At 46.0% G+C, this 26,696-nt stretch overlaps 1 protein-coding gene across 2 annotated transcripts; it reads right to left on the bottom strand.

Moving 5' to 3' along the window:
* Positions 1-4,363: 4,363 nt before the first annotated feature.
* On the bottom strand, positions 4,364-26,081 carry Cpa2 (carboxypeptidase A2). 2 transcript variants are annotated; one of them, XM_041675553.1, is made up of 11 exons: positions 26,017-26,081; positions 23,501-23,582; positions 22,700-22,834; positions 22,135-22,230; positions 20,095-20,196; positions 18,077-18,175; positions 16,714-16,824; positions 15,481-15,571; positions 13,310-13,509; positions 10,367-10,451; positions 4,364-4,551 (listed from the first exon to the last, which is right to left on the bottom strand). In XM_041675553.1, the coding sequence occupies exons 1-11, from the start codon at positions 26,079-26,081 to the stop codon at positions 4,364-4,366; spliced, it is 1,254 nt and encodes a 417-aa protein (XP_041531487.1). The 2 variants fall into 2 exon arrangements, with proteins under 2 accessions (XP_041531487.1, XP_041531488.1); XM_041675554.1 differs by lacking the exon at positions 22,135-22,230.
* Positions 26,082-26,696: the final 615 nt, after the last annotated feature.

Below are 26,696 nucleotides of genomic sequence, written 5' to 3'. Positions count from 1 at the left end.
AAGCAACCTTGGGCCAACTCCCAAGATGGCACACTTAAGAAGCCTGTCCAGGGAACCCAGCAGAGCAGATCATAAAGAAGAATTTATTGGGTCAAAGGCCTAATTCTTAGGATTCCACTAAGAAAAGAGAAATATGGGTGGTAAATGGTATAGGAAGAAAGTTATTCTAAATAAATTAACAGTTTTCTTTTGGATCTAAATGACAGATAAGGCTTAATGATGTTTGCTTTGAATTTATTTTTTAAATTTTATTATTTATTTCTGTGTATGTATGTGTGCCTGTGTGAGTTTCCATAGACCATGTGTGTGTGCAGGTGCCGTCCAAGGTCAGAAGAGAGCATCAGATCCCAGCAGAACCCATCATAAGATCCCCTGGAATGGGAGCTATCAGCAGTTGTGAACCACCATGTTAGCACTGGGAATCAAACCCAAGTCCTCTGCAAGAACTTATGTAATATTTTCTTAAATTGATTTTTATTGAACTCTACATTTTTCTCTGCTCCCCTCCCTGCCTCTCCCCTTCAACCCTCTCCCAAGGCCCCCATGTTCCCAATTTATGCAGGAGATTTTTTCTACTTCCTATGTAGATTAGATCTAGAACATATGCAATCTTGACCTCCAAGACATCGCTCCAATCCCAGGATTTTTAATTGTTTCTGTTTTTGAGACATGAGATCACTTTTTATCCCAGGTTAGCCTTGAACTCATAATCCTCCTGCTTCAACCTCCCAGATGCTGGGATAACAGGCCTGAGCCACTAACCCCAGCTTTTTTTTTTAAGGTATTCTAGAACTCACTATGTAAACCAGATAGCCTCAAACTCACAGAGATTCTCCTGCCTCAGCCTCTCAAGCACTGGGATTAAAGGTGTATGTCACCATGCCCAGACTCAAGCCCATCTCTGATCAAACTAAATAGTAAGTCCTTCCTGAGGTTTAGCTACCCTGTGAGTCTGGAGTCAGTAGAATAAGTGGACATTATTCATGACATCGGCGGCTTATTTTCAGGCATATGGCTTTGGCCAAGAAACCCCAACTCATCCCTTCCCACTCTCCCCATGGACTCATCCTTTTCATGTCTGCTGAAGGGTAGGGTAGTACATAGAGCCAAGGGTCATGGCTGGCAGTGTTGAGATTTATTCTGGCACTTGTTAAAACAGTAAGGAAGATTTTATTGGCGATTGTTGCCGTGGAGATCAGGGCTATAGTAGTAGAAGGGGCTAGTTTCCTCTTGGGGCCAAATGCAGCGAAGACAGTAGGATGAGGGGATCAGTAGATGGAAAATTGCTAAGAGGAAGCATCAAGGGAGGGGGATTCTTGCTAAACTAAGGCAGGCCAAGAGCATACCATCAACAGTGAGGGATGAGGAAATTAATCCTATCTTGATAGACAAGGGTAGTATGACTTATATTGTCTGTCTTAATACAGGTTCTGACAGGGCCAAAGAACCAACCTAATAAAAAGGGAGGAGGAGAAGGCACTGAGTCCCAAGGGTCACCTCCATCAGATGCGGCAAAACTGGGGTCCCTATCATCTTGTCCTGTGTCAGAGCTCTGTGTCCTCCCAACACTTTAACTGAACCTATACCTTCCCTATCCACCAAAGGTGGGATTCTAGCGCATGTCAAGTCAGACTTCATCTTTGAAGTTAATAGTAAGAGAAACAAAGACTGGAATCAGCTAGAAGCATGATAAAAAGAACTATTTAGTTCTAGACCCAGAGTTCTAGATGCTGAAACCCATTTCCCACTGTCTCCCAAGGAATGCCATCTATAAACATATAAATGAGTAAAGAAATCTAAATCATTAATGGAAGGGCATGTCTAAAGAGAATTTGTGTGCAAGCAGAAAGACAAACTCAATGGTGCACAAGGCAACAAGACCAAAGTGGTGTAGGAGGTTCTTCTGTTCATGTGTTGCTTTCATTGGTTAATGAATAAAGAAACTGCCTTGGCCTAGTTGATAGGGCAGAACTTAGGTAGGCAGAGAAAATAGAACTGAATGCTGGAAGGAAGAAGGGCAGAGTCAGAGAAGCCATGGATCCTCTGTCAGAGATGGACGCCAGTTAGAATCTCCAGTAAGCCACTGCCATGTGGCGATACACAGATTAATGGAGATGGGTTAAACTAATATATAAGAGTTAGCCATAAGAAGTTAGAGCTGATGGCCAAGCAGTGTTTTAATTAATACAGTTTCTGTGTGGTTATTTCGGGTGTAAGCTAGCGAGGCAGCTGGGACAAACAAGGGGGCCCTCCTCATACAACACCAAAGGATACACAGGAGCCAGCTACCTGGCATCTTTCTGTTGTATTGAGTGAATGAAAGAACTTAAATCCATTGCTAACTCTGAAATGCTTGTGCTATTTAAAACAGCGGTTCTCAACCTGGGGATGGCATATCAGACATCCTGCATGACAGACATTTACATTATAATTCTTAATAGTAGCAAAATTACAGTTATGAAGTAACAATAAAATAATTTTATAAAAAATAAAATAATTTTATGATTGGGGGAGGTCATCACAGCATAAGGAACTGTATTAAAGGGTCACAGCATTAGGAAAGTTAAAAACCACTGGTTTAAAATAAAGGTGCTCAGCTGGTCATGGCAGTCCATATCTGAAACCTGAAGTCATAGCATTTGACATACTGAGACAGGAGGATTACCTGTACTACTTAGTGGGACCCTAACTCAAAAAGGAAGGAAGGAAGGGAGGGAGGGAGGGAGGAAGGAAGGAAGGAAGGAAGGAAGGGAAAAAATGAAGGATTGACACTTGCTACATCGATGAGCCTTGGAAATATTTTGCTATGTGAAATCGATCCCACATAGAATGATGAATGCTACAGAATTTCAGTTCATGTGGTACCTGCCCTCACAAAATTCATAGACAGAGAGTACAATAATGGTTATGAGAGGCTAGAGGGGAGGGCAATGTCGATTTTCCAATTAATGAGTACACGCTCCAATTGGAGATGGTATGAGAAAGTTCTGGAGACAGACACTGGTGACGGTGGCACAACATAGTGCACACACAACACTGCTGAGCTTTCCCCTCAATAATGAAGAACCGTACCCTTAAGAATAACCATCGGGCCAGACATGAGAGCTTAGACCTTCAATCTCCGCCCTCGGGAGGCAGAGGCAGGTGGATCTCTGTGAGTTTGAGGCCTCCCTGGTCTACATAAGAGAGTTCCAGGACAGCTAAGGGCTACATAGAGAGAGACCGTGTCTCAAGAATGATCACAGGACAGTTCTCCCTTGAGGAGCCCATTGTATACTGTAACACAGACGGGGCCTGCTTGTTGTTGGGGTTTTTGTCTCACCCAGTACCCCACACCTGCCCAGACCACCGAAGCAGCAGATGTGATCTGCCCCACTGAAAAAGATACTGAGCCACATGGCTAACATAGATCAGAAAAATGGGTTAATCAAGATGTAAGAGTTAGTCAGTGAGAGGCTAGAGCTAATGGGCCAATCAGCTTATAATTTATGGAGACCTAAGTGTGATTTTCTTTGGGGCTAAACAGTATACTTCAGTCTCTCTCTTTGGGGGATTTTTCTTTGGAAAGCCTATACCCAAACTCTTGTGTGTATCTTACTCTCTTCTGAGCTCCTCTTATTCTCCCTCTTGCTTTTTAAAGATTTATTGATTTGATTTGATGTGTATAGGTGTTTTGTCTACATGGGTATCTGTGTACCTATCATACCTGGTACCTGGAGAGGTTAAAAGAGGGCATCAGATCCCCTGAAGCTGGGGCTACAGATGTTGTGAACCACGGCGTGGGTGGGAGTCAAACAGGGGTCCTCCGCAAGAGCAGCCAGCGCTCTTAACGCTGAGTTAATATCTCTAGCCCATGTCTCTTTCTCTTATTAAAATATCTTTGTTAGCTACTGCCCCCCCCCCCAATTATCAACAGTCAGGTGTGGCAGCATGTGCCTGTGATCCCAGCACCTTGAAGGCTCAGGAGTTCAGGCCCAACCTCAACCACATGAAACACTGTCTGAAGAAAATAAAACAACAAATTTGTATCATATGTAACTTATTACATTAAAAACGTAAAGGGTGTTGGGAATAGTTCACTTAGAACAAGTTAAACAGAAAGACACAGGTACAACACGGGGACTCGTGGCTTTGGGACAACAGAAACTGGAGAAACAGCTGAGAATGAAGCTCAGTGGGGAAGGGCTCAGCTAGCAAGGGCAAGTCCCTGGGTTCAAATCCCAGTCCCACAAACAAACAAAATGAAGAAGAAAGAAAAGAAATGCTTAAATTCCAGGTTAGGGCTGGAATAAGGAATAATCAGAAGCCGGTTTTGCTTTACACCAGAGATTTTAATGGTGTCTGTCTGTTCTGCAGATCCTATCTAATAGGGGTGGTCTCGTACATGCTCCATGATGGTCTTCAGGCCAAGCCAGGTTTCTTCTGCCGTGGGCAAGATCTGCTTGGCTGGCAGGAGGAAGCCATATGAGCCTGTGTCTCTCAGTTCAAAGGCAAATGAGTATTTGATGCCAATATCATAGGCCCAGTCGATGCTTCCGCCACTGGCTTGGTCTGAGGGGCAGAAGGAAATCAAATGTGGTTACACTGTCTCCGTTGACCTCCAGCACGATGAGAGATGGACCAAGGCCCTCTATGCACGGGCTGGAGGAACAGACTTAGTCTCTGACAGAAAAGAGCATAAGATTGACTGGTTTAAAATGAAAGAGGCGTTCAAATGGACACTGTGCTTGGCCTCTCTTTGGTGCTTCCAGCTTTATTTACCTATTGAGAACTTTGTTTGATGCCCTAATTGACACCTTCCCCAGCTTAGGGAGGCCACACCATTTCCTTCTCCAGAAGGCACACATGTCGTTTTCTCTAGTGGGATAAAACAGATTACAAAGCGAGCGAGTGACTTGGTCCCTGGCCTCAGGGGACTCTTGCCATTAGGGTAGAGCAAGCTCCTATGTGATGTCAAATCACGTGCTGGGGATCGTGGGTAAGCCAGTACAGTGATGTGCATCTGAGCTAAGTCTGGCCATTGATGTGGCACGTGATTATGATGAAGAAAGATGTCATTAGGCTATGAAGTCCTGAGGCATTCGTGACTCAGCAAAGCTGAGCAATGGCCTAGCCCCAAGGCCCCTCCCAGGGAGAACAGGTTGGGGTAGAATTGGAGGAAGCTACCAGGTACCTTAGAACAGAGACCAGGGAGGCTATTTCAAGGACACTCAAGGCTGGTGTTGGGAATTACAAGTTACCTAGCCTCCATCCAAAAGTGCTAGGAGTAACAATGTCTTAAATAACAGACTTTTGAGAGTTTGGAATGTTTGTATATGCATGATAAGATCTCTTGGAGTGAACCTTAATCTAAAGGGAAAACTCATTTGTGTTTTAGGTGTAACTTGTATATCCGTGGCCCAGAGATAACTCCATCACTACCGTTAGCACACGTAGCTTTGGCTCAGGCCCACCATGTAAGATCAGATACGGAATTCTCCACGCGTGGCCTCCCATTGTCAGGGGAGAGTTTTAGAGCTGGGAGCATCTTGGGTTTGAGAACCTCAGATCTGGGATGCTCAGCCTGTAAAGCCCAGGAGTTTCTATGACCAGTGACTTTCATCCCCACAGCAGCCACTACAGTACTTAGCAAACCGAAGACACGAAATGGTTACTAACTCACTTAAGCGGATCTTTGTGGGTTCCAAAATCACCACCTTGAACCTTTGGCCGAGCCAATCTCACTAAGAGGGGCAGAGAGGGTACAAAGTCTGGGCTTCAGACAGAATCTTGACCCTGCAAACCACTAGCTGGTAACCTAAAGAGCAAGCCAACTTCATCTCTAAGTTACAGAAGATCTGTTTGTCAAATGAGGATGAGTCGCAGCGGGAACAAGACCCAAGAAGGCGGTGGGCGAGGTTACAGCCCTTGCTTGTGCTCACGAAAGAGTTATCAAGCCCTTTTATTCCACCATCTTTTAAGACTCCCAACAAGCCATTTCACAGATGGGCAGAGACAAGGGAGGGTAAGTAACTGGCCCAAGGTGATTGGGTTCCAAAGTGGCAGAACTACAAATTCAGATCAATGTTTCTGTCTCCGACAGTTGTGTTCCTTCTCTCGTGACTATGTGAAGGTTTTCAAAGCCCTTTGCAGGCAAGAAGTTGTCCAGGAAATGTCTCACCTACCAAAGATGTGCAGCTGGCCACTGCTTGGAGAAGAGCAGGTGCTCAGCCCCCAGCCGCATGCCAGCCTGAGTCACAAGGCAAGCGCTTAGCTGGTTCCTAGAGTACCAGTGTTTCTCCAGGTGGGGGTGAGGCAGGGACCCAGAGTCAGCACTGGGCAGGGCTGCAGTTAGGTGACGGAAGTACCAGGTTCCACGGGACCATAGGGCACATCTGTACATATCTGATATTAGCTTATTAGAACTATCTTTGATACCTGTGTCCTCAGCAAGAAAAATACATAGCCTTCCAAGGTCTGGCAAGGTAAAAGAAAAACTTAAATCTCTTATAATGAAATGGATGAGACATGTATAGGGGATTGGGATTCAGGGATACCAGGATTGCATTCTGCTGACAGGCTAAACTCCAGCCTCCAACCCAAGGCTGCCAAAAAAAGGCAGGCTCTTCTCAAACTTAAGTTGTCGTCAGGGTCCTGGGTTAGATCCACTTCTCTGTGCCCACCGCCAATACTCAGGGGCTCTGGAGAGTTCCCTAAGTGCTAGAGATACAGCTCAATCAGTAGAATATTTTCTATCATATATGAGGTCCTAGGCTCAATCAGTAGAATACTTTCCTATCCTATATGAAGTCCTAGGCTCAACCCCCAGAACCATGTAAGCCTAATACATCTCATGCCTGCAATTCCGGCACTCAGAAGTCTGGGGCAAGAGGACTGGATGTTCAAGATCATCCTTGGCTACCAAGTAAGTTCAAGGCCAACCTAGACTTTATGAAACTCTGCCAAAAAAAAAAAAAAAAAAAAAAGGTAAGACCAAGTTCATATGGAACATGGCTTTGAAGGTCTCAAAAACTCCAAAGCCCAAACAAAAAAACCTCCAAGGCCATTCATTCACACTGGGTGGTTAATCTTGCCATGGGGCTAGATTCCTAAAAGGAACTTACAAAATATAAATAGTAGCTTTATCTTACATAAAATTGGACAAATCCAAGAACCCAGTAACTGAGATTTATCAATAAGATGAAATAGCAAATTAACAGCATGTAATTACAAAACACTCCACAGGAATAGATGTTAACTTTAAGAAGATGAGCACAAGAGATCCACAGGCTTTGGCTCCAGTTAAATATGTTTGGGTTCACTGACGACAACAACAACAACTCATTAATGAGACTGAACATGATAAGAAATATGTTGAATACTGAATTATTTCTCCCATAAAGTTTTTAAAATATACTGTAGGTAGCATGGAGAGCAAGAGCGAGAGAGAGCGAGAGAGAGAGAGAGAGAGAGAGAGAGAGAGCCAAAAGCACATAATCTAAAAAGAGAAACTTCCATGACCGATCATATCTTCAGAAGTACTTTTTGCATTTCCATGAAGGATTTTGGATTTAATGAGTAAACCTCAATCCTCCGCTTTCTAGAACTCCCATTAAAATAACCTACCTAGATGCCCTTCAACCGAAGAATGAATAAAGAAAATGTGGCACAGTTACACAATGGAGTACTATTCAGCTGTAAAAACAATGACGTCATGAAATCTGCAGGCAAATGGATGGAACTAGAAAAACCATCCTGAGTGAGGTAACCCAGACTCAGAAAGACAAACACGGTCTGTACTCACTCCTATGTGAATAGAAGATATAAAGCAAAGCAAAGGATACCCAGACTACAATCCACAGCTCCAGAGACTTGGGAGCATGGAGGGCGGGGTGGGGGAGAGCAGAAAACATGGGAGGCAGAAGGCAGGTGGATCTCTGAGAGTCAAAGGCCAGGCTGCTCCCTCCACATAGTCTCCAAATGAAAAAGAAAACTGCAACTAACAAGTGGGCATTCCCACAAACACTCCCTCCCCTCCCCATGGCTGAGGCTATAGCAATACGCACGGTATGTCCGAGAACAGGCCCCTTTCCCCTACACACCCTCCCCACTTCTTGGCATCCACACTGGGTCAGCCATTACACACGTACAGCTGTATATGTGTATGCATGTATCTTATGAAAGCAAACAAGAGCAGCCTCCCATTCCGAATCTCTCCCGTTCCCTTCTCACCCACTCTTCTGCACCTACTCCGGCTAAGGCCGCTAATGAACTGGGAGAAACATTCAGTGGGAAATGTTCTTTCCTGTGTTCTGGCCTTTACATGGCCTTTATCGTTTTATCCACTGTCTCGTTTTTAATAATTGCTCTTCTTTCTGAAATCCAAGGTCCCTCTGCTTAGTTCTCCGCCGCCTTTCTCCTCTCAAGGTTCTTCCCACTCCAGATACAGCCTTGCTTTGTTGTTACCACGCTCTCCGCAGAGCTCTTGCTACTCAAACTCCCTCCCTTCTGTGCCTCCCTCCCTCCCTAGCTGCTGAATCTCAGGGCCACATTATCTGAAGGCAGCACACCCTACAAGTACTACAAGCTCAATATTTCTACAATCGAATCCTTGCTCTTTCCAATGATCCCCTTTGATGATCCAGAATGTCCTCTCAGTGAGTAGCACAACCCAATGACCTTCAGCAAGAAGCTCTCTACCTCCAATAAAGGGCAGGGAGCCAATGGCTTTGTGTCCCAGATACTGCCCATGCTCATGCCATGTTCTAACTTGGGCCATCGTCTCCAGCCCTAACTCCCCCGGCTCCCGCTCGGGAATGCACCTACACCCAGTCCATCACAACTCCACATCCACTCAACACTTCAACCGCTTCTCTAAAAACTCCAAAACGGTTTCCAGAATCCCTGGAATTAAACTCAAAGTCTTCATATAACACACGCAGCCCATATCCCTCCGGCTTCCTGCCTCACATCTTTCCTCCCAGCAACTCCAAACTTGCTTGTGGGTCTCAGAGTCCTTCATGCAAGTCATACTTCTGGACCCTTGGACCTGACTAGCTGGATCCTTCGCTCCTTCTTTAGCTACCTAATGGCCAATCTTTAAAGCCTGACTTTTGTCCCATGTGAAGCTTCTCCAGAGCATTAAATCTCCCACCACAGTTTTATAATACTCTTGAACCATGCACAACCTACTATGGCACATACATACTAATATTCCTTTGAATTCCCACTTATCTCTCTTAAATATGACCTCTGAGCAAGCAAGATGGTTCAGGAGGTGAAGGCACTTGTTGCAAGCCATATGATCTGGATTTGATCCCAGGAACACAGAAGGTGGAAAGAAAGAACTTATCCCCACAAGTTGTCTTCTGACCTCCACATATACATGCACACGCACACGCACACACACACTACAAAAGAAACAGAGCTCTTGGTCAGTTTCTTATATCCGCAGTACCTGGCGCCATGCTCAGCACACGGCAGATGCGGACTGAAACCTGTTGAACAGAATGAGTGTGCGTTTGGGGCACATGCTCCTCTAGTTTCTGAAGGACCTTTGAGCTCAGGGCACTGTGGAAATGGACACTTGGCTGTGTAGTTTCGAGTTCCTTACTTTGTATATAAGGAAGGGTCACTTAAATGGTTCAGAATTCAGGGTGCGCCGAGACCTCCCGCAGTACCCGCTGGAAGGCAGAAGAGGCTCACAAAGTCGATAGCAAACTTCTAGATTTATCCCTGCCTCACCCCCTTCCTCTTCTTCCCATTCCGTGCAAGACAGTTGCCTGTCTCAGCATCTTTTCATTGAACCATTGAACTGTCCAGGGGGTTCCCGCTGTTGCTATTTGGTTTGCTTTTGAGTTTTCATACAGGAAACTGAACCCAGGGCTTTTGAACTCAGGACTCTGTGCATGCTAAGCACATACTCTACCACTAAACTAAGTCCCTAGCCCCTAATCAGATCCTCTTAAAGGGGCCACGTCCATTTATCCCCCACCCTTAGTCCATGAGCTTACTCAAGGCAGGAGTCCCTCTTAGCCAATAAAGGGAAGACTAATAAAACTAATAAAAAGCATGAGTTTTGGAGTAAGTTCTGATAAAGGTTCGTTTTTAGGCAAAGAGACTGTACACAACGGTATTGAGATGGAAGGTCCTGGACAAGCTCAGCAGACAGCACAAAATGCACAGATCCAGGAAGTCCTTTGTTATCACATAATAAATATTTCATGGGGAGCCCAGACCTTCTGAGGGAAGCAGGCAAGGGTGGGTTCTGTGTGTGATGGACTCCCCCTTTCACATGAAGGCGTTTAAATGCGTTAGCCCAAGTTCAAAAGGTACTTTCCCCTTTAGTAGGTCATTCGTACAAACTTTTAGCAAATTAGATACTTACAGATGACGGAGCAGATTGGCCCCACTTTGTACTTGGTGCCATGCAGTCCTGTCAGAGACTTGGCAGCCTTTTGGGCCACTTCATCCTAGAAGGAAAAGTAAATGGATAGAACTTGTCTCTTCCGGTAGAAGAACACAGACTGGGGAGGCCTGGTTACGTAGTCTCCTTTGCTCCTGACACAGAACACACCATTCCTTTTCCCTCAACCATTTCACTAGGCAGTAAACACATGTGTTGTTCCCCGGCCTTCGAACAAGCAACAGGGCGTGGTCATCTTTCATTATCCAGGCCTTTACAGTGCTCCAGAGAGCATCATTTTGCCACTAGCTCTCCTTGTTCAGAAACCTAAGTGAAAATAGTATGGTGGCCAGACAGATCACTGGGGAAAGGGCTTTGTTGCTAAGCCTGAGAACCTGAACCCAATCCCTGTGACTCTCCGAGTAAAGGAAGAGAACCAACTCCTGCAAGCTGTTCCCTGACTTACACACACACACACATACACACACAAATGTCATTTTAAATTTTTTAGGAAGTGGCCTAACCAGGTGGTGGTGGTGCACACCTTTAATGCCAGCACTTGGGAGGAAGAGGCAGGCAGATTTCTGAGTTTGAAGCCAGCCTGGTCTACAGGGTGAGTTCCAGGACAGCCAGGGCTACACAGAGAAACCCTGCCTCAAAAAACAAAACAAAACAAAAACAGTTGAGTGGGCTTAAGAGTCCTAAAGAGAACATATATGTACTGACCTCAGGATGTACCTAGGAAGTTGCTGGGTTTTTTTTCCTCCAAGTTGATCCCTACACTGGCTTATTTCCCTATGGCCGTCTCTTTTTCCAAGAGATCAGCAAAAATATTTCCCATTACTCAAGGGTTCCAATTTTGACTGATTGAGGCTTTACTGTCCTTGCTAAGGATAAATGTAAGGTCTTGAACTTGGGTCCAGGAAAACAACTGTACAAATACCAGATGGGGAAAACCTGGCTCAGCCGAAGCCTCTGAGAGCCTGGGGGTTTCAGTTGTCAGTGAGCCCAGCATGAGTCAACAGCACCAGTGTAAAACTGCCAAAGAGCTAAGGTGACCCTCAACTGCATCCCCAAGTCAACAACACCAGTGTAATTGCTAAAGAGCTAAGGTGACCCTCAACTGCATCCCCAAGTCAACAACACCAGTGTAATTGCTAAAGAGTTAAGGTGACCCTCAACTGCATCCCCGAAACTGTGCCCTGAGAGTGTGTGGGAGGCCATCCCATAGCTACAGCCACACTCTCTGCTCCGTGCTGGATAACCCATGGCACAGCCTTCGTGTTCACTTTGGGGGAAACCTTTCAAGAATACAGACAAAGCTGGCACTCAGGAAACAGCAACTGGGCAGGGAGTGGAGCCCCATATTGTAAGTCCTTAAAGGAATCAGGGTAGTTTGCAGCCAAGATGAAGTAAGGGAAGGCCTGGGAGAAGTGGGTTTCTAGTCGTTAAGCAATTCACAGACTCAGTTCCTAAAAAGAACGAACTTCGTCCGCATAGCCAGATGCTAAAGCAGGGCTGCGAGGTGAACAGCGGAAAGGAAAAGCTCTAACACTCAGGCTCTCCCCGGCATGATCAGGCTCCCTCTAAGGCAGAGACCCCGGCTCTGGGCTGTAGGCTACCCGGCTGTCTCACACATGCCTGAACATGGGATTTGGACAACAGAAGGTTGTCTAGGTGCAGGTATAGGTCTTGAAAGTAGAAAAGAGACCTCAAGAGGGAAGAGGTGTTTCAAAGGGCATGGGAGTGGGGTGGGGGGAGACGTGTTATATGAAAGGGGAAGGAAGGACAGTGGCGGACAGAGAACAGGGAGCAGAGGGATGGGGAAGAACATGGGGGCAAGAATCCACCGGAGCAATTTTTAATGCCGTAATGAAACCTTATACTTGGCATGCTAATTTTTAATTAAAAAAATTAATTACATTTAATTTAAAAACAAACAATGGGATCAGGAGGTACACGTAGGTTCCTTCCAACCCTGACATTTTCCCCTAGGTGTGACTTTGGTAAGAAGCCCCCTGCAACCCTGAAAACTGCCCTATCAAGCCTAAGGCCCAAACTGAGAAGATGAAGACACATTTGAACTGGAGCTGTCTATTCTGTCAGCCTGTGGCAGCTGACAAAAAAAAAAAAAAAATCTACTTGAAGGTAAATCGTCCAAAAGGTCTCAATTCCAGGCTTATGCCTAACAGATGGGTTTCAAAATCAAGCCTAAAAGCCAAACTGGAAATGTCTGCACATTCTCTTCATCTGGGAATAACTGTTGCTCAATTGTGAGAAGCTTCCTGAGATGTTACCATCTGACCCAAGGCCGCAGCCAATCTGTTTGCTTCTGAAGGGGGGTAGACGACAAAAGGAACTAACTTAGGGAAGAAAGCGTTTTAAGCACACACCATCTCCCAGCACGTTGTCATGTCAGGTCCCAGAGCCAAGGGGCTCAAGAAAGCCCTCGGTGAGAGCAGGGAGCTGTACTGCCTAGCGCAGAGCATCTATCCAGCGGTCCAAGAACACCAAGTCCATATCCGGAGGCTGATTAGGAAGTATACCCTGGGAACTGATGATGGCAGGCGCTTAGGGCCAGTCAGGGTGGTTCACACCTGAAACCCAAGCACTCAAGAGGCTGAGGCTGGCAGGAGAATCATAACGTTGTCATTTTAGATCCAACCTAGACCAGGCTACCTGAAGTAAGAGCCTGCCTCAAAAAGAAGAAAAGAAAAGCAGATTTTTTTATATCATCTATGTTAAGGTACCATTAATTTTTATGGATTCTACTCAGCAAAGAAACTCGGCTTACATTGGGTGTAGGTCCCATTACCTTCATAACTAGCATACCTCCTCCTTGGTACCTAACTGTACGACCGGCACTTAACTTGGCCACCCAGCAGATGTAGTTGTTGAAATCGAAATACGAATGGAGGGACTCACCAGCTCATCAGAGTTATCTGGCTTGGTGCATTTATAGCCGTAGGGGTACATGAGCAGTTGGGAGTAGCTGTGGAGCGTAATGAAAGCTTTCACTTGGCCATGACTCTTGATGAAGTCCACTATGGATTTCACTTCAACTTCAGAGTTGGCCTTGGGTCCATGGTACGAATCAGAGCAAGGGCTGCTACTGGCTCCCGGTCCTGGTGGGGTGAAGAGGAAGAAGCCTCCTTAGGACAGTAGCTTGAAGAAGGCACTGCAGAATGGAGGGGTTAGCACATGCATGAATAAGTTCCTCCTGTGTAAATCAGAGAAGCCCACCCTTGGGTTAGATCAAGTCTCTGCCTTGCAGGGCATGACCAGAATACTAACTGGACCCAGCTCTTCTCTTAAAATATGGTTCTCTTGTACGGCGGAAAGAGCTATCCAGTTAGATCGTCTCCCCTCTCTGGGAACTGTTGGAAGAAGAGCTCCCGAGGCAGGTGGGGGTTCTGTAAGTTCCTTTCCTGGGACCTCTTCCAACCGGAAGAGTCCAGGAGCAGAAGTTTCGGTGCATCTGTACTTCGTGACTGGACCAAGTCACAAAGCCACAAATGTGAGGAACCTCTGACATTCTTTCTGCCCTGGAAGCCACCACATTTGACAAGGCCACCTTTGGCCTTGATTCTCTCAACAGCTATAGTTGCTCAAGAGGACTGAAACAGGGGTCCCTGTAGGCCTGGCAGAGCTAGACGCTTTGGGAGCAGGTGGAGACTGAGATTTCCCAAGCTCTCTAAGTGAACTGGGTAAGATCCATGTAAACATAACTTCTGCCATCTTAAGTTAAAATTATTTAAAAATAAGGTTTCAGAGGGGGAAGTGCCATCAAATTACTGGATACGGTTCAATATCCAGGCTCTGGCGCTTTGATTACTTTTTTCCTATGCGCAAAATAATAAGAATAATAAATTGTTAAAGCAATGAACAAAGTTATCACTCATGCATATCCCATCGCATGTCCCTGGTGGGTCCTGTCTCAGTTCTGTAACTCTCGATAATTCATTTGGTTTACAAATATTTAATGATTGCACTCTGTGGTGCAGACTCTGTGCCAGGTATTAGAAGAAAGCCCACAGCCCAGTGTTTGCAAGGCTTAATCTGCATTGTCAACTTAACTGGATTTGGAACTCCCAGGAAAGACACCTCTGGGAGCTCTGAGGTCTTTCCAGAGGCATTCAGCCGAGGAGAGAAAACCCACCCTGGAGTCCTAATGTGGGTGACACTCCCCCACAGGCTGGGGCACTTGAACGTTTAAAGAAGGACAAAGAGGAGGAACCAGCTGAGCCCCAGCTCTCAGCACTCTCTGCTGTTGACCAGGAACGCAATGCACCCACATTCTTATAATTTTGGTTGTGAGCTTAGCCTTTAACGGCTGAGCCATCCCTCCAGGCCACGGTGCCCCCACATTCTTCATCTCCCACTGCCACGGCCATGATGGAATGTTCCTCCAATCTTGTAGCCAAAAGAAGCCCTTCTCTCCTTGAGATGCAGTTTGTCAAGTGTGCAGTCACCTCCATGAGAAAAATCACTGATGCGCTGGTACTGGAAGTTCGCAGGAAAAAACAACAAATTTCAGTTCTGTGATTAGTGAAGCCAAGGTTTAATTGGTGCCTAAAAGCATCAAAGAAACCCCAAGCAGCTTGCCAGTGGACCCCCAAACAGAAAAACTGCAGTCAACAAGCCAGATGAGCAAGCTAACGTTTTATCTTTGCCTCTGTTCCAAAAAAATCCATGTCTTAATTCCATTTGTACTTCTTTTTTGTAAGTTTTCCTTCTGGAAGCATCTACCAGATGATGTAATGCATGTCTTCCTAATAGATCCTAACCCCCTCTAGCGGTTGGTTCAGCGCTTCCTGCGCTCCCGCCATTGTGCAAAGCCTGGCTTCTTCAGCTCGGACGCCTGAAGGGAAAGCAAGATGTGAGCTAACCACACCAAACGCTGCCTGGAGCTGTGACAGTGTTGCACTCCCTCCCGTGAAGGGGGAGGCTTTAGTGAAGTGTTTTAGAGAGGTTTTAAAATGACTTGAATCCTAAATGGACTGAACAGGCTGACGGCACTGCAGAGCCCCAGCAAAGCAGTCTGCCGCCCAGACAGCAGTCTCGACTGTCCCTGGAGACGACCACCCCGCACTCACCTCCGAAATTTGCATCCCAGTTCCGATTAGGATCCACACCAGCACAGAAGCTTCCAGACAGTTTAGACCGGGTCTTTCGCCACATACGATTCTTTTAAAATCCCAGCAAACAGGAATATGGGGGAAGAAAAGGTGGTCATCCCTGTTGATAGGCAGGTCCTTTCCCCGAGTACCCCTTTCCCTGGCTCCCTACCTTCAGAACTGCACAGGATTTATTTGGCCCACAGCTATGTCAAATGATCCCCACATAGGGTTCACTTTCTGTATTTCCTCTCTCAAATAAATGCCTGCCAAGCCATGTTCCATAAAACATGGTTCTGTTCAATGCTAGCCACTACCACAACAAAAAAAGGGAAAGATGGAATTTCTGAGAGAATAGTTTGGGGAAAATGTGGGGCTAACTCGGCAACCTTACTACAGAGCTGCCAAGGGTGTTTAATGTTTTAATGTTTTTTGGGAAGCTCTGAGAGATCAGAGGCAGCCTTTCTTTGCTTGCCTGTGGACCCTGCATTCATGCAGTGTGCCGGGCTGTGAATAGAGACTCTGAGTCCCTTTGAAAACGCTAGTCATTGTCATCGTTATCTGCTCTCCACAAGAAGAAACTTAAAACTCGAATTCGTTTTGAATATATGTGAGGTCGCAATGCCACAGCGGTGTTTCTGTCATGCTATCTTACAGGGAGGGAGCCTACATAACTCCTTTTGGTGATATTACAGAGGATTTCTTTGACAAATTGTAAGTAAAAAAAAAAATGCTAGGATGCGTTCTGCTGCCTACTTAACTCATATGACAATCAAGTTGTCAGCAGGGAATATCTGCCTCCTCTTTCCTATCAGTCCAGCACACGCAAGGGTACACACAGACACGCACACGCACACACACACACACACACACACACACACACACACACATCTCGGAGATAATTGGGACAAGTCTCCTAGGTGACTCACTGTCCAGCCTGACAGCGGAAACAGGCTCTGGCTGAGTCGACATATAAAGTCATTGCATGTGAGAATAAGGAATGATTGCAAACATTTCCCTTTGCCCCATTTCAAGGCCACTACTGAGAGATTAGGCTTTCTGCTTAGAGCAAAACAAGAACAGAAAGATAACTTTTGTTTGGTTTTCCAAGCTCCTGCCTGTCCTCTTAAGCCCTGTGGATGTTTTAAAAAAATAATAAAATAAAAAAATAAAAAATAAAAAAACAAGAAATAAATAGATTAAGTGGCTTACAGTGGTGTGGGAGTACACATATCCATCAGGGTTTGTGACAGGCAGCAGGAAGATATCCAGGGTATCCAGAAGGGAAGTGATAGATGGATCAGTTCCATAATCAGAAGCAAGCTGAGTAGACACACAGAGTTTTCAGTATTGCAAACCAGAAAACACACTGCAAAATACTATGGCACTGTGGTTTTGTGCTTTGGTTTCTTGTTTTCTTTTGTTTTATTGTTTTTCCAAACATGAATTAGGGACCATTGTTGATCGATGGGAACCTTCCAAATCCCTTGCAGAACAGTCTCCTGCAGCTTAATCCACACACCAATGTCTATAGCTTCCCTTTCTGGTGACAATAATTGTCTCACATTAAATAAATGTCAGTCATCACCCATCTATTAGAAGTAGCAACACTTTTCTCCCTAGTATTTGCGGTGACGCTTTTTGCAACGGTGGGTAATGACATGAGTGGTTTATTTGGATCTGTGAACCAAATTATAAAAACTTAATATTCCTTAATCCTCCCGTGGGGTGACTTTCCAAAGGAACTCGACCAACATCAGATTACTTAAATATGCGGGGACTTTGCTAAAGGTATGGAGAAGCGGTTAAATTCCATTTGGGAAATTACATTTTGACTGCAATCAATTGCAGGAGAGTTGAAGTTTCTGCCGGATTAAAATTTATTCATTTCCTGTGCTCAGCCATCCTAAGGCATTACTATTCAACTGTTAAATATCCATTTCATAATACCCTAAAGGTAACCGCATTTTAATTGAAGGGAAAAATGTATCAGTCGGCATGCACGTGGTTGCACATGCTTGAATGATCTGATGTGGATTGATTTCCTTTGCTCATGAATTAACATTCTGATTTATAGCGTGTCATTTTGGAATTCCTAGGTCACACCCAGCATCGTGTCCTGACTCTTGTGCCAAGGACCATCAGAATCAGAGTTTGGCAATATTCACGACCCAGACACCCCCAGCTCATTACACTTTAGATCTGTAGGTCAAAGCAAACTGTTCTTGCTCTCTGAAGCCCTTTCAAGATTTTATAGGAGAGGCACTTCTCTCAAAGTATTGAGCTTCTCTCCCGGTACTAGGCTGAAACTCGAAACCCAGAGGCCCCGCTGGCCACCCTTTTCAATTCTCTGGCTTGCTGTGTTTTTAGCAGGGGGGCCCAGAGGCACAGTACCGTGATCCTAGATGGGGTGAGGCAAAGAAAAGAAAGATTGGCAGACTCTGTTTCCTGCCGGTGTTGTAAGAGAAGGATTTGCCTGAGAGTGCTTGCAATCAGGCCCACCGGGACAGTGTGTGTTTACTTAGTGAGTCTAACTCCCAAAGGACAAAATATGTGAAGAATTTTAAGCAATGACCTTATTTGCTGTCCACAGAGCCGTGGCTTGAGTAACCCACTCTCGAGCGTGGATGCCCGCGTCTAGCCAGATGGCTGGCTTGTCTCCTCCCGTGCTGAACTGCAAAACAAGCATAGCGCAAGCACAGCAATGGAAACCGCTTCTTCCAGTAGGCACCTCCCCCAGGGTCTTTCTCTGTCCCCTTTCTGTTCTCGACAGGATTAAGAGAACAAGAGGAGATGGACAGGTGACACTGGCTTGATTCTTCTGTCCGTTTGTTTGGCCCCTTTCTCTTAACAAAAGCTTAAATGGAGATTACAAGCAAAGCAAATTTTACCTCCCTTGATGTTTCTGAAAAAAAAAATTATCGTAGTTAATGTAATGAAAATATGCTCACATGTTGTTAACTGGGGAAAAACAGGTTCCGGGTAGTATGTCATTCTTCTTATTTAAAAGACTAGTTCATATGGGAGCAGGCATGGAAGCAAATGTATGAGGGGGTGAGGAATGGACAAAATGAAAAAACAGTTTACAGCTCTCCTCCTATAGCTGTGAAATTAGAACCGCCAGACCTATTCCTAGCCTCCCTGTTTGTTGGTTGGTTCCTCTATTTTCCAATGTTTTTGCATGGATTGTGTTATTTTAGTTCTGAGACTCACCAGAATTTTCCGGGCCCTGCATCAGAACAGGACGGCAAGCCCCCATGGCCCTCAGGAGTTTCAGTTTTATGATCTAAGTGACTGGGTTATTTGGAACAGTGGCCTTGCCAGTTGAATCAGTAAATGGGGAGGAAAAGATTATTTTTGCACCATCAGTTTCTATCTCTGTGTGGCATTCTAAGCGCAACAGATTAAGGTAAATGAGAAATGCAAATTCTTGCTAAAAAACGTTACATTTCACAGGTTTGGGAAAGTTTTGGTGAAAATGTTTTGAGCCTTTTCCTTCAAAGTGCTAAGATGAAACAAGTTGGGGACCTTAAACAAACAAACAAACAAAATATCTCAACCACCAAACCACTTGGAAAATCGGAGGTCAGGAAAAACCACGGCAGAGGAGAATTTAGGGTTCCCTGACTTACAGGTAGGCCAGCCGGTAAAGAAAAAAAAAAAAAAAAAAAAAAACCCGGGCAGCAAACAGCCCCAGGCCAAGCCTCCTGCAGTAGGCAAACCACCCCTCCCAGGCCTGCTTAGGGGAAAGCGCTCTGGAAGTCCATCTGTCCCAGTTAGTCAGTTGGTTCCTAGCCACAACGTTTCCAAATTTAGCCGGCCGTTGTGACATTACCTCCCGCCACACACACCCCTTAACAAACTTTCTAGGAAGTCTGGGGAAACACTTTTTGCTGTTTTTCTGAACAAAGTGCAAATGCTTGAAACTATCAACCCAAAGACTCTTTGGGTGACAGTAGCAGTGAACCTTCGCCGTTTTTTCAACTGTCACCTAAAAAACAAAAAACCCTCCGTTCCAGGGCCTTGCCTTCGCTTTTAGTTGTCCGTCATCATCTGCACACAGAGAAACTTTTTTTTTAAATGTAGTTCGGGCAATTACTGGTTGTTTTTTGTTTGTTTGTTTGTTTGTTTTGTTTTTAAGCTGCCTTTAAGAGAAGAGAGCGAGAGGAAAAGAAAAATCCGCAAAGAATTCCCACTTCGATTAATTTCCCAGTGCTCGCCTTCCCCTTCCTTTCTCTCCCTCCCCTCCCCCGTGCCCGCCGCCTCTCCTGCTCGGCTCCAATTGGTGCTCTCGGCCCGGCTCCCGGCGAGCGCATCTATCAGGACCCGAGCATTAATTCTCTCCTGCAGACCTGCGTCTGCGTGCAGAAAAAGAGAGAGAGAAAAAAAAAGGAAAAGAAAGAAAAAGGGGGGCGGTCGGCGGTGGGGGATGCTCAAAACCAGCAAAGACCGGTTAGGATGAAAAAAAGAGAGAGAGAAAAGGGTGGGAGGAGGGGGTGGGGGTGGGAGACCTGCTTTGCAAGCCGAGCTGGGAGGAGCGGGATTCTAGAAGCCTCGAGAGATGGGAAACAAAAGTCTCTGCCCGCTTTATACCTTGAGCACATTCATGGGCCGATTCTCAAAAGATGAACCGATATTCACTTTGCTCACTAGACCAGGGTGCTCAGCCACGAGGTTATCCATTTCTTGGTAAATCTGAAAGGTTCAAATGATGAACAGGCATCTGTTATTTAGTGACCAGGGGAATGCAGCTAGCAGGGTCTCCTCACCCCTGCACTCCCGGTCTCCCCACATTCCAGCTGGGGGCGGCTGCAAGCCGTCACCCGGATGATGAGTCACTCTGAAACAGAGAAGCCATCTTGCCGCCGCAGAGCCGGTTCTTTCCTGTTCTGTGCAATGTAAAATGGCACTTGTCTGGTTTGCCTGTGGCTTGTTTTCCCCCTAGACCCTGTCCGGCAGGGAAGCCTTTCGCCCTCACTAGCAAACCGCAGTGGCACCGAAAGAGAGGTGACCGGCTTGCACTACCAAACACAGCTGCGCTATCGCAGGCCCCGGCACAATGGGGATGTCCTCCAGCCACTGGCTACTCCGACCCCAGTTTTGAAGGCTCATTGAGATTCTGTCCGTTCTCCACATATCCAGGCTGCGACCATTACAGAAGCAGAGTATCCAGCTGTTGCCAGCGTTTGCTGTCGCAAACACCTATTTGTTAGAACGGCAAGTGGGGGAAGATACCCTTTTTTATTCTTTCTTCTAGTCAAACTAACACACTTTTTTTCTGGGAGAGGGTTGGAAAGTAATAACACACACATATTATACAAATGACGTAGCCCCATGTTCAATTGCACTGATGTTTCCGGCAGTGAAACAAAGGCACAAATCCGTTCGAGTCATATTTTGCCTCCAAATCATTTAAAATAGCGTTTTAAATGCATTTTAAACCTCTTTATCTGGAGGCTTAGTGCCCCTTTACTCTTTCCTACTCTGCGCTTCACCCCTGAACTCCCCAGTTGCCACCCACCCACAGTCTGGCAGCGCAGAGAAATAAGCCAGCATCAGGTTCCAGAAAGGCTCCTGTCACATTAGTAAGTGCAGTGCTCTCCTTGGACCTACAGAGCAGCGCATGGTCCAGGCAGAGAAAGAAGGGATGGAGACCCAGAAAGGCAGAGACTAGACTCTGCTACCGTACGACCTTGGAACACAGGGCAGTTTGGGAGCCGCTGACACCGTTGTGTGGGTGGGACTCAACAGCTTCAAAGTGGCCCCTGATACATCCAAGACCATGGCTAATCATCGCTCTTGGGTGACTCTGTAGCCTGTGCAGCTTGGAAATCAGCAAAGGAGTGTTGTGGGAAGAGTGGGAAGGAGCTATTTGTGGACTCACTCACAGCTTCTGGACACCTCCTCAATAACTGTGCGGCTGTGGGGCTGGACAAGCCGACTTCAGTTCCTGCATTAAGCAGGCACTGCCCGTGAAATCTGCTAGGGAATACAAGGAGCATAGTAGGGCTGGAGAGATGGCTCAGCGGTTAAAAGAACTGACTGCTCTTGAGGAGGCTCTGGGCTCAGTTCCCAGCACCCACATGGCGGCTCACAACTGTCTGTAACTCCACTTCCAGAGGCTCTGACACCCTCACACAGACACACATGCAGGCGAAACACCTATGCACATAAAATAAAAATAAATAGTTTTAAAAAAATTCTGGCCGGGCGTTGGTGGCGCACGCCTTTAATCCCAGCACTTGGGAGGCAGAGGCAGGCGGATCTTTGTGAGTTCGAGACCAGCCTGGTCTACAAGAGCTAGTTCCAGGACAGGCTCCAAAACCACAGAGAAACCCTGTCTCGAAAAACCAAAAAAAAAAAAAAAAAAAAAAAATTCTGCTGGGCAGTAGTGGCACACGCCTTGCCTTTAATCCCAGTACTTTGTGGGTTCGAGGACAGCCTGCTCCCTCTGAGCAAGTTTCAGGACAGCCAAAGCCACACAGAGAAACTCTGGGCGGGGGGAGGCATGACAGGACACAGGACAGGGACACACGACAATGTATCTATGTTATCAAATCACCAGGTAGAGGTAGCCTTTTCATCAGGGAAAAGAGGAGCTTGTTTCTCTGATTCTCGTTTTGAAATGCCTACCTCGTCCAAGGTATGGTAGGCCCCAAAGTTGAAGTTACCACCTCGCTCTCTTCGCTGATTGAGTAGCATTTCTTCACGCTCTTGATCCAACAGAACCTAAGATAGAACAAGTCAATGATTAGCTGCCAGCCACGCATTCGGTCTGGTGGTGTAAATGAGGTGCTGACACTTGGTCCCCAGCACCAAGCTTTCCTCATTGTATGCCTATCTTGTCCATCGGCTCTGGGTCATACACTTCTCTTACTCTGGTAGCACTCTGAAGAGAGATGGGGTATGCGTGGGCTGGGGGCCAGGCAGCAGCTGCAGCCCCAGGGTGACAGCACCTTCAGGCGGTCTTGTGGCTCAGCCTGCGTTTCTGAGTTAACCTCTAATTAAAAACTAATTGAATCACAGATTGCTTTTCTTCCATTTCCACGAAATGCTAAAAGGACTGGGAGCTGCGCCTCCCCACCAGTCTGCAACAGAGTTCACACTGACGAGGCCCACGGGAAACCCACAGGTCCCTTTCCCGGCAGCGTGGAGAGGACCAGCAGGCCTCTGGAAGGCTGCTGTCTGGCATACTTACTTGAACGTCTTCAACCATGATGGAATAAGCAATCCCCTGGGACTCAAGGAACACTTTGACTGTCTGGACGTTGCTAAAGGGGACTCGGACATGGACTCTTTGCCTGGGGATGGTGGGTGATTTCCAAAAGTCAAGCTGAAAGGGATAAAGGGCCAAGCCAAGAATCATTCTGGGAGAAATAGAGAGATGTACCCTGAAGGATCTCGGTAACGCAATGTGTTACCTAGTTTATTTTGCATCTACAAAATCAGAATCACTCTGGACCTGCTATCTTAGAGCAACAAGAGTTTCTCTGTACCCGAGCATCAGCAAAGACGTTATGTTTTTAGTACATACATCCCACGGCTAGATATTAAAATTGGCAGAGAAACAGATGATTTTAAATTATGGGAAGTCTTAAAAAAATAAAATCAATCTGGCACTCAAGTGATCCAATTCATTTCATCATGGGATATTAATGCCATAAATTATTTTAGAAGGGAAATAATGAATTAAAGGTGCTCAGCGGTGTTTCAAAGTAGCTCTCGGTTTTCATGCTTTGTTCCTTCCCTCAATAGTCCTCGGAGATATGTAGAAAAATGGTGTATTTTTCCTCAATTTTCTGATTGTGAAAATGAGCCTCACGGGGAAAGAAGGCGGTCTGCTCAGTGCCATCGAGTTGGGACTAACGCTCAGACTTTTGGAAGCCCAGCTCCAAGTCCCAGCCTCTCACATTACCTCAAAGGGGTCAAGCCATGGTCCAAGCATGCCCTGCTGGCATTACTTACTGGACGGAGCAAAAGCTGAGGCTATGGCCAGTACCTGGAGATGCTCTTCAGCCTCCAATTGCATCAGAGTTGTAATCTGCTCTTCATTACTGGGGATGATCTCAAGAACTTGGTCCCTAAGAAATGGTAACCACAGACATGACCTTAAAAGCAAAGCCTGTGCACCGTTTCCTGTGACTTTCTGCTCCCGTCAGCCTCCGCATGGCGGAGATGAACGCGACAGTCCACAATCTCTTTCACAAGCCAGAAGCTAATAAATTGTACACTGACCCACGTCCCCAGAACAAGGAGGTGATCAAACGGCTTTGTTTCCTCCAAGGAAACACTATCTAAATAATGATTAAGAAGTGTCCTGCTGCTAGCAGGAAGCGTGCCATGAAAGGGTCCTTTCCTTGAGCTAATGAGTATTTGTCAAACAACACCTGCCTCTCATAAAGCACTGGGTTCTAAAACTTATCTGTGCCTGCTTTTCAAGGAGGAAAGGAAGGGAGGAAGGAAGGAAGGAAGGAAGGAAAGAAGGAAGGAAGGAAGGGAAGGGGGAAAGGAGAACGATTAATTTGGGGCCTGTAGGAGGAATGAGACCCACATCTGGGGAGACGTGAAGTTTTCTAGTTTGTTTTTTTTGTTTGTTTGTTTGTTTTCTTTCTTTCTTTATTTGGTTGCTCTTTGTTTTATTTTGTGGCTGAAACTACAACACCATCTCCGGATCTCACGATGTAAACAAACTCGGGGCCCAGCTAGCAACAGCTGAGGCCCAGGCAAATCAAATGGTGTATCATACACACTTGCACTGGTACACACGCTCTAAGGAGCAAGGGCTGTCATGGAAGAAAAGAGAAACCCCCAAACTGGCAAGCAGATTATCAGAAAAGAGTTTGGGGAAAAGAGTCTTTTGCTTAGTAACTGGGCCTTCTTTCTCCGTCCATTTTCCAAGCAGGCTGACTTCCGGTTCGTTGGTGGTGCCGAGAAGGGTGGTGGTGAGTCACACCGGTTCCAGTGCAGTCCCGTGTAACCCGCAAGTGGCAGACCCCAAGGTCTTCCAGACCCTTCTGCCTGTGAGTCTCCATCTGCCACGAATGGTCTGAAAATTCTTCCATTTGGGACTCATTAGTTTTAGTTAATGCATGGAATCCCAGGAGTCCTCTTTTAAAATGAGGGGCTGAGAAAAGTAACACATTAGACTAATATTTCCTGGTGTGTGTTCTAAGGAACAGCAGACCCTGGAGCTCCTCAGCCAAAATGGGAGGGGTGTGAATTAAAGAATAAAAAATCCCTCATAGATTTCTAATGCATACGTACTTAGTCAACAGTCTAGAAACCCTAAAGTTATTTAACTCTTTGATTCCCAAACTGAATTGACTAGCTAGTTTCATGGAACAAATGTATTAGAATGCTTCATTAATTCCCTTAGAATACTCTCCAGAAATGCTCCCAAACCCCGTTACAGAACTGTGGAACCAGGACTCGTGTAAGGAGTCTCACATCTAGAAGCCTGGCCCTAGGGTTGGCGGAGGAGGAGGGGGTAGCCTAAGTTATTTATATATGAGTTCTGGGGCTACCAGGGCTCCAAAACAAACAAACAAACAAACAAATAGCAAAATCAAAGCATTTCAGAGCAAAGATGAGTCCGGCAGCCAGGAGAGACATTAGCCGAGACCCACAGCCCTGGCTTTCCTGGTGTCGGAGGCTCTGCTACCCAGATAAGAATCCGAAGAGTGGAGGACAAAGGCTGAGAGGAAGGCGTCTCCGTCGAGGTTGGAAGTGGACGGGGAGGAACACCTACTGTGTGACCCTCGAGACAAGTACAGTAGGTTCCTCCCTACTGCCCATCAGCCCCACATTCTGACCGCTGGGGAGAGACTGGCAAGGTCAGACTTGGAAAAAGCATTTTTTTTTTTTTTTTTACAAAATGGAGTCCTTCCTGTCACATCCCACTAAAATGTCATCTAGGACCATGGGAAAGAAAGAACAGGTCTTGACGTCACACTCCAGAATGTATCTCACAGAACCAACCTCCCACAGGAAAAACAAACCAGCCTGCTCGATCTCTAAGGCTACTCTCACTTAGCTGATGACGGAACTCCCAGCCATAACCTTAAAACTAACGTCACTCAGTGGTTGCCCTCACTCGACAGCTCCCAACAGGCACCAACGGGGCCAAGGCACAGCCACTCAAAATCCATTTCTCTGCCTTAACAAAATCCCTTACCTCGCCTTTTCTCCAGTCTCTGTACATAGTAGAGGCCACCACGGACTGGGACAGTCCCAAGTGCAACCCTGTTCTTTATTCCCAAATAGACAGTCTCTTGGCGTTCGACAGTCTCCTTCTTTTCCTCCTTCCACGGCCAATCATCTCTTCCTTGACTAACTCCTATTTTCCCCACTACACCCACCTCCACCCCCCCCCACACACACTAATCTAAGAGAACTCTTGACAACACTGAATGCATGCCCCCCTTATTCTTATTCTCTGACCAAGTTATGAGCAAATGAGAGGCTTCATGAACCAGGTAAGCAGGATTCAAATAAACACTAGAGAGTGTCACTTACCCCACAAATGTTTCTTGACAGTAGACATGCCCCAATAGGGCACCCAATAACAGGATCAACCTCATGCTCAAGCTTTTCCCAGAGGCCAGCGTTCAGAGCCCTTCTTGAACTTTATAGGGAACCAGGTTGAGGGCTATCTATTGGCCCTCCGAGAATTCAAGAGATTCCCATGTGGTAAAATTCTCACCTGCTGGTGAAATTCTCAAGGTCACAGATACCAGCGTGTGCTATCTGTATATTTTCCCCTTTTAAGGTGAGATAATAAATATCAGTGGAAAGAAAACAGAATTGCTACAGCACACCAAGGGCAACTCAGACATTTCTGATTTGGAACATGAAGTACCACTAACCCTGTTTGATGATAGAAGCCAGATTAATAGACCCAGAGGTTAAAGTCCTTTCTGGGTCTCTGACAAAAAGAAAAAAAGGGGGGGGGGGGCAAAGCATTTATAGCAATTACTTGGCATCCTGTCTATCACATTCTATTAGTCTGCCCATTCGTTTATTTTTACATTGTTTACCCTGAGACACTGCAGGAACTCAGTCCACATCTGCTGACAGTCCCTGTGGATATGGCCTGCTCAAGCCCTCACGCTACATTAAATAAACAAAACAGAATGCCTTGTAATTTTTAATTCCGCACTGTCTCTAAAGTGATCCATCTGCATTTGTAGCAAATT

The sequence above is a fragment of the Microtus oregoni genome, unplaced genomic scaffold (assembly GCF_018167655.1).
Source record: "Microtus oregoni isolate MIOR12 unplaced genomic scaffold, Mior012 000026F_ref0000081, whole genome shotgun sequence".
Classification (NCBI taxonomy): domain Eukaryota; kingdom Metazoa; phylum Chordata; class Mammalia; order Rodentia; family Cricetidae; genus Microtus; species Microtus oregoni.
Note: the sequence above shows the minus strand (reverse complement) of the source record. Positions and strands in the feature narration are given on the sequence as shown.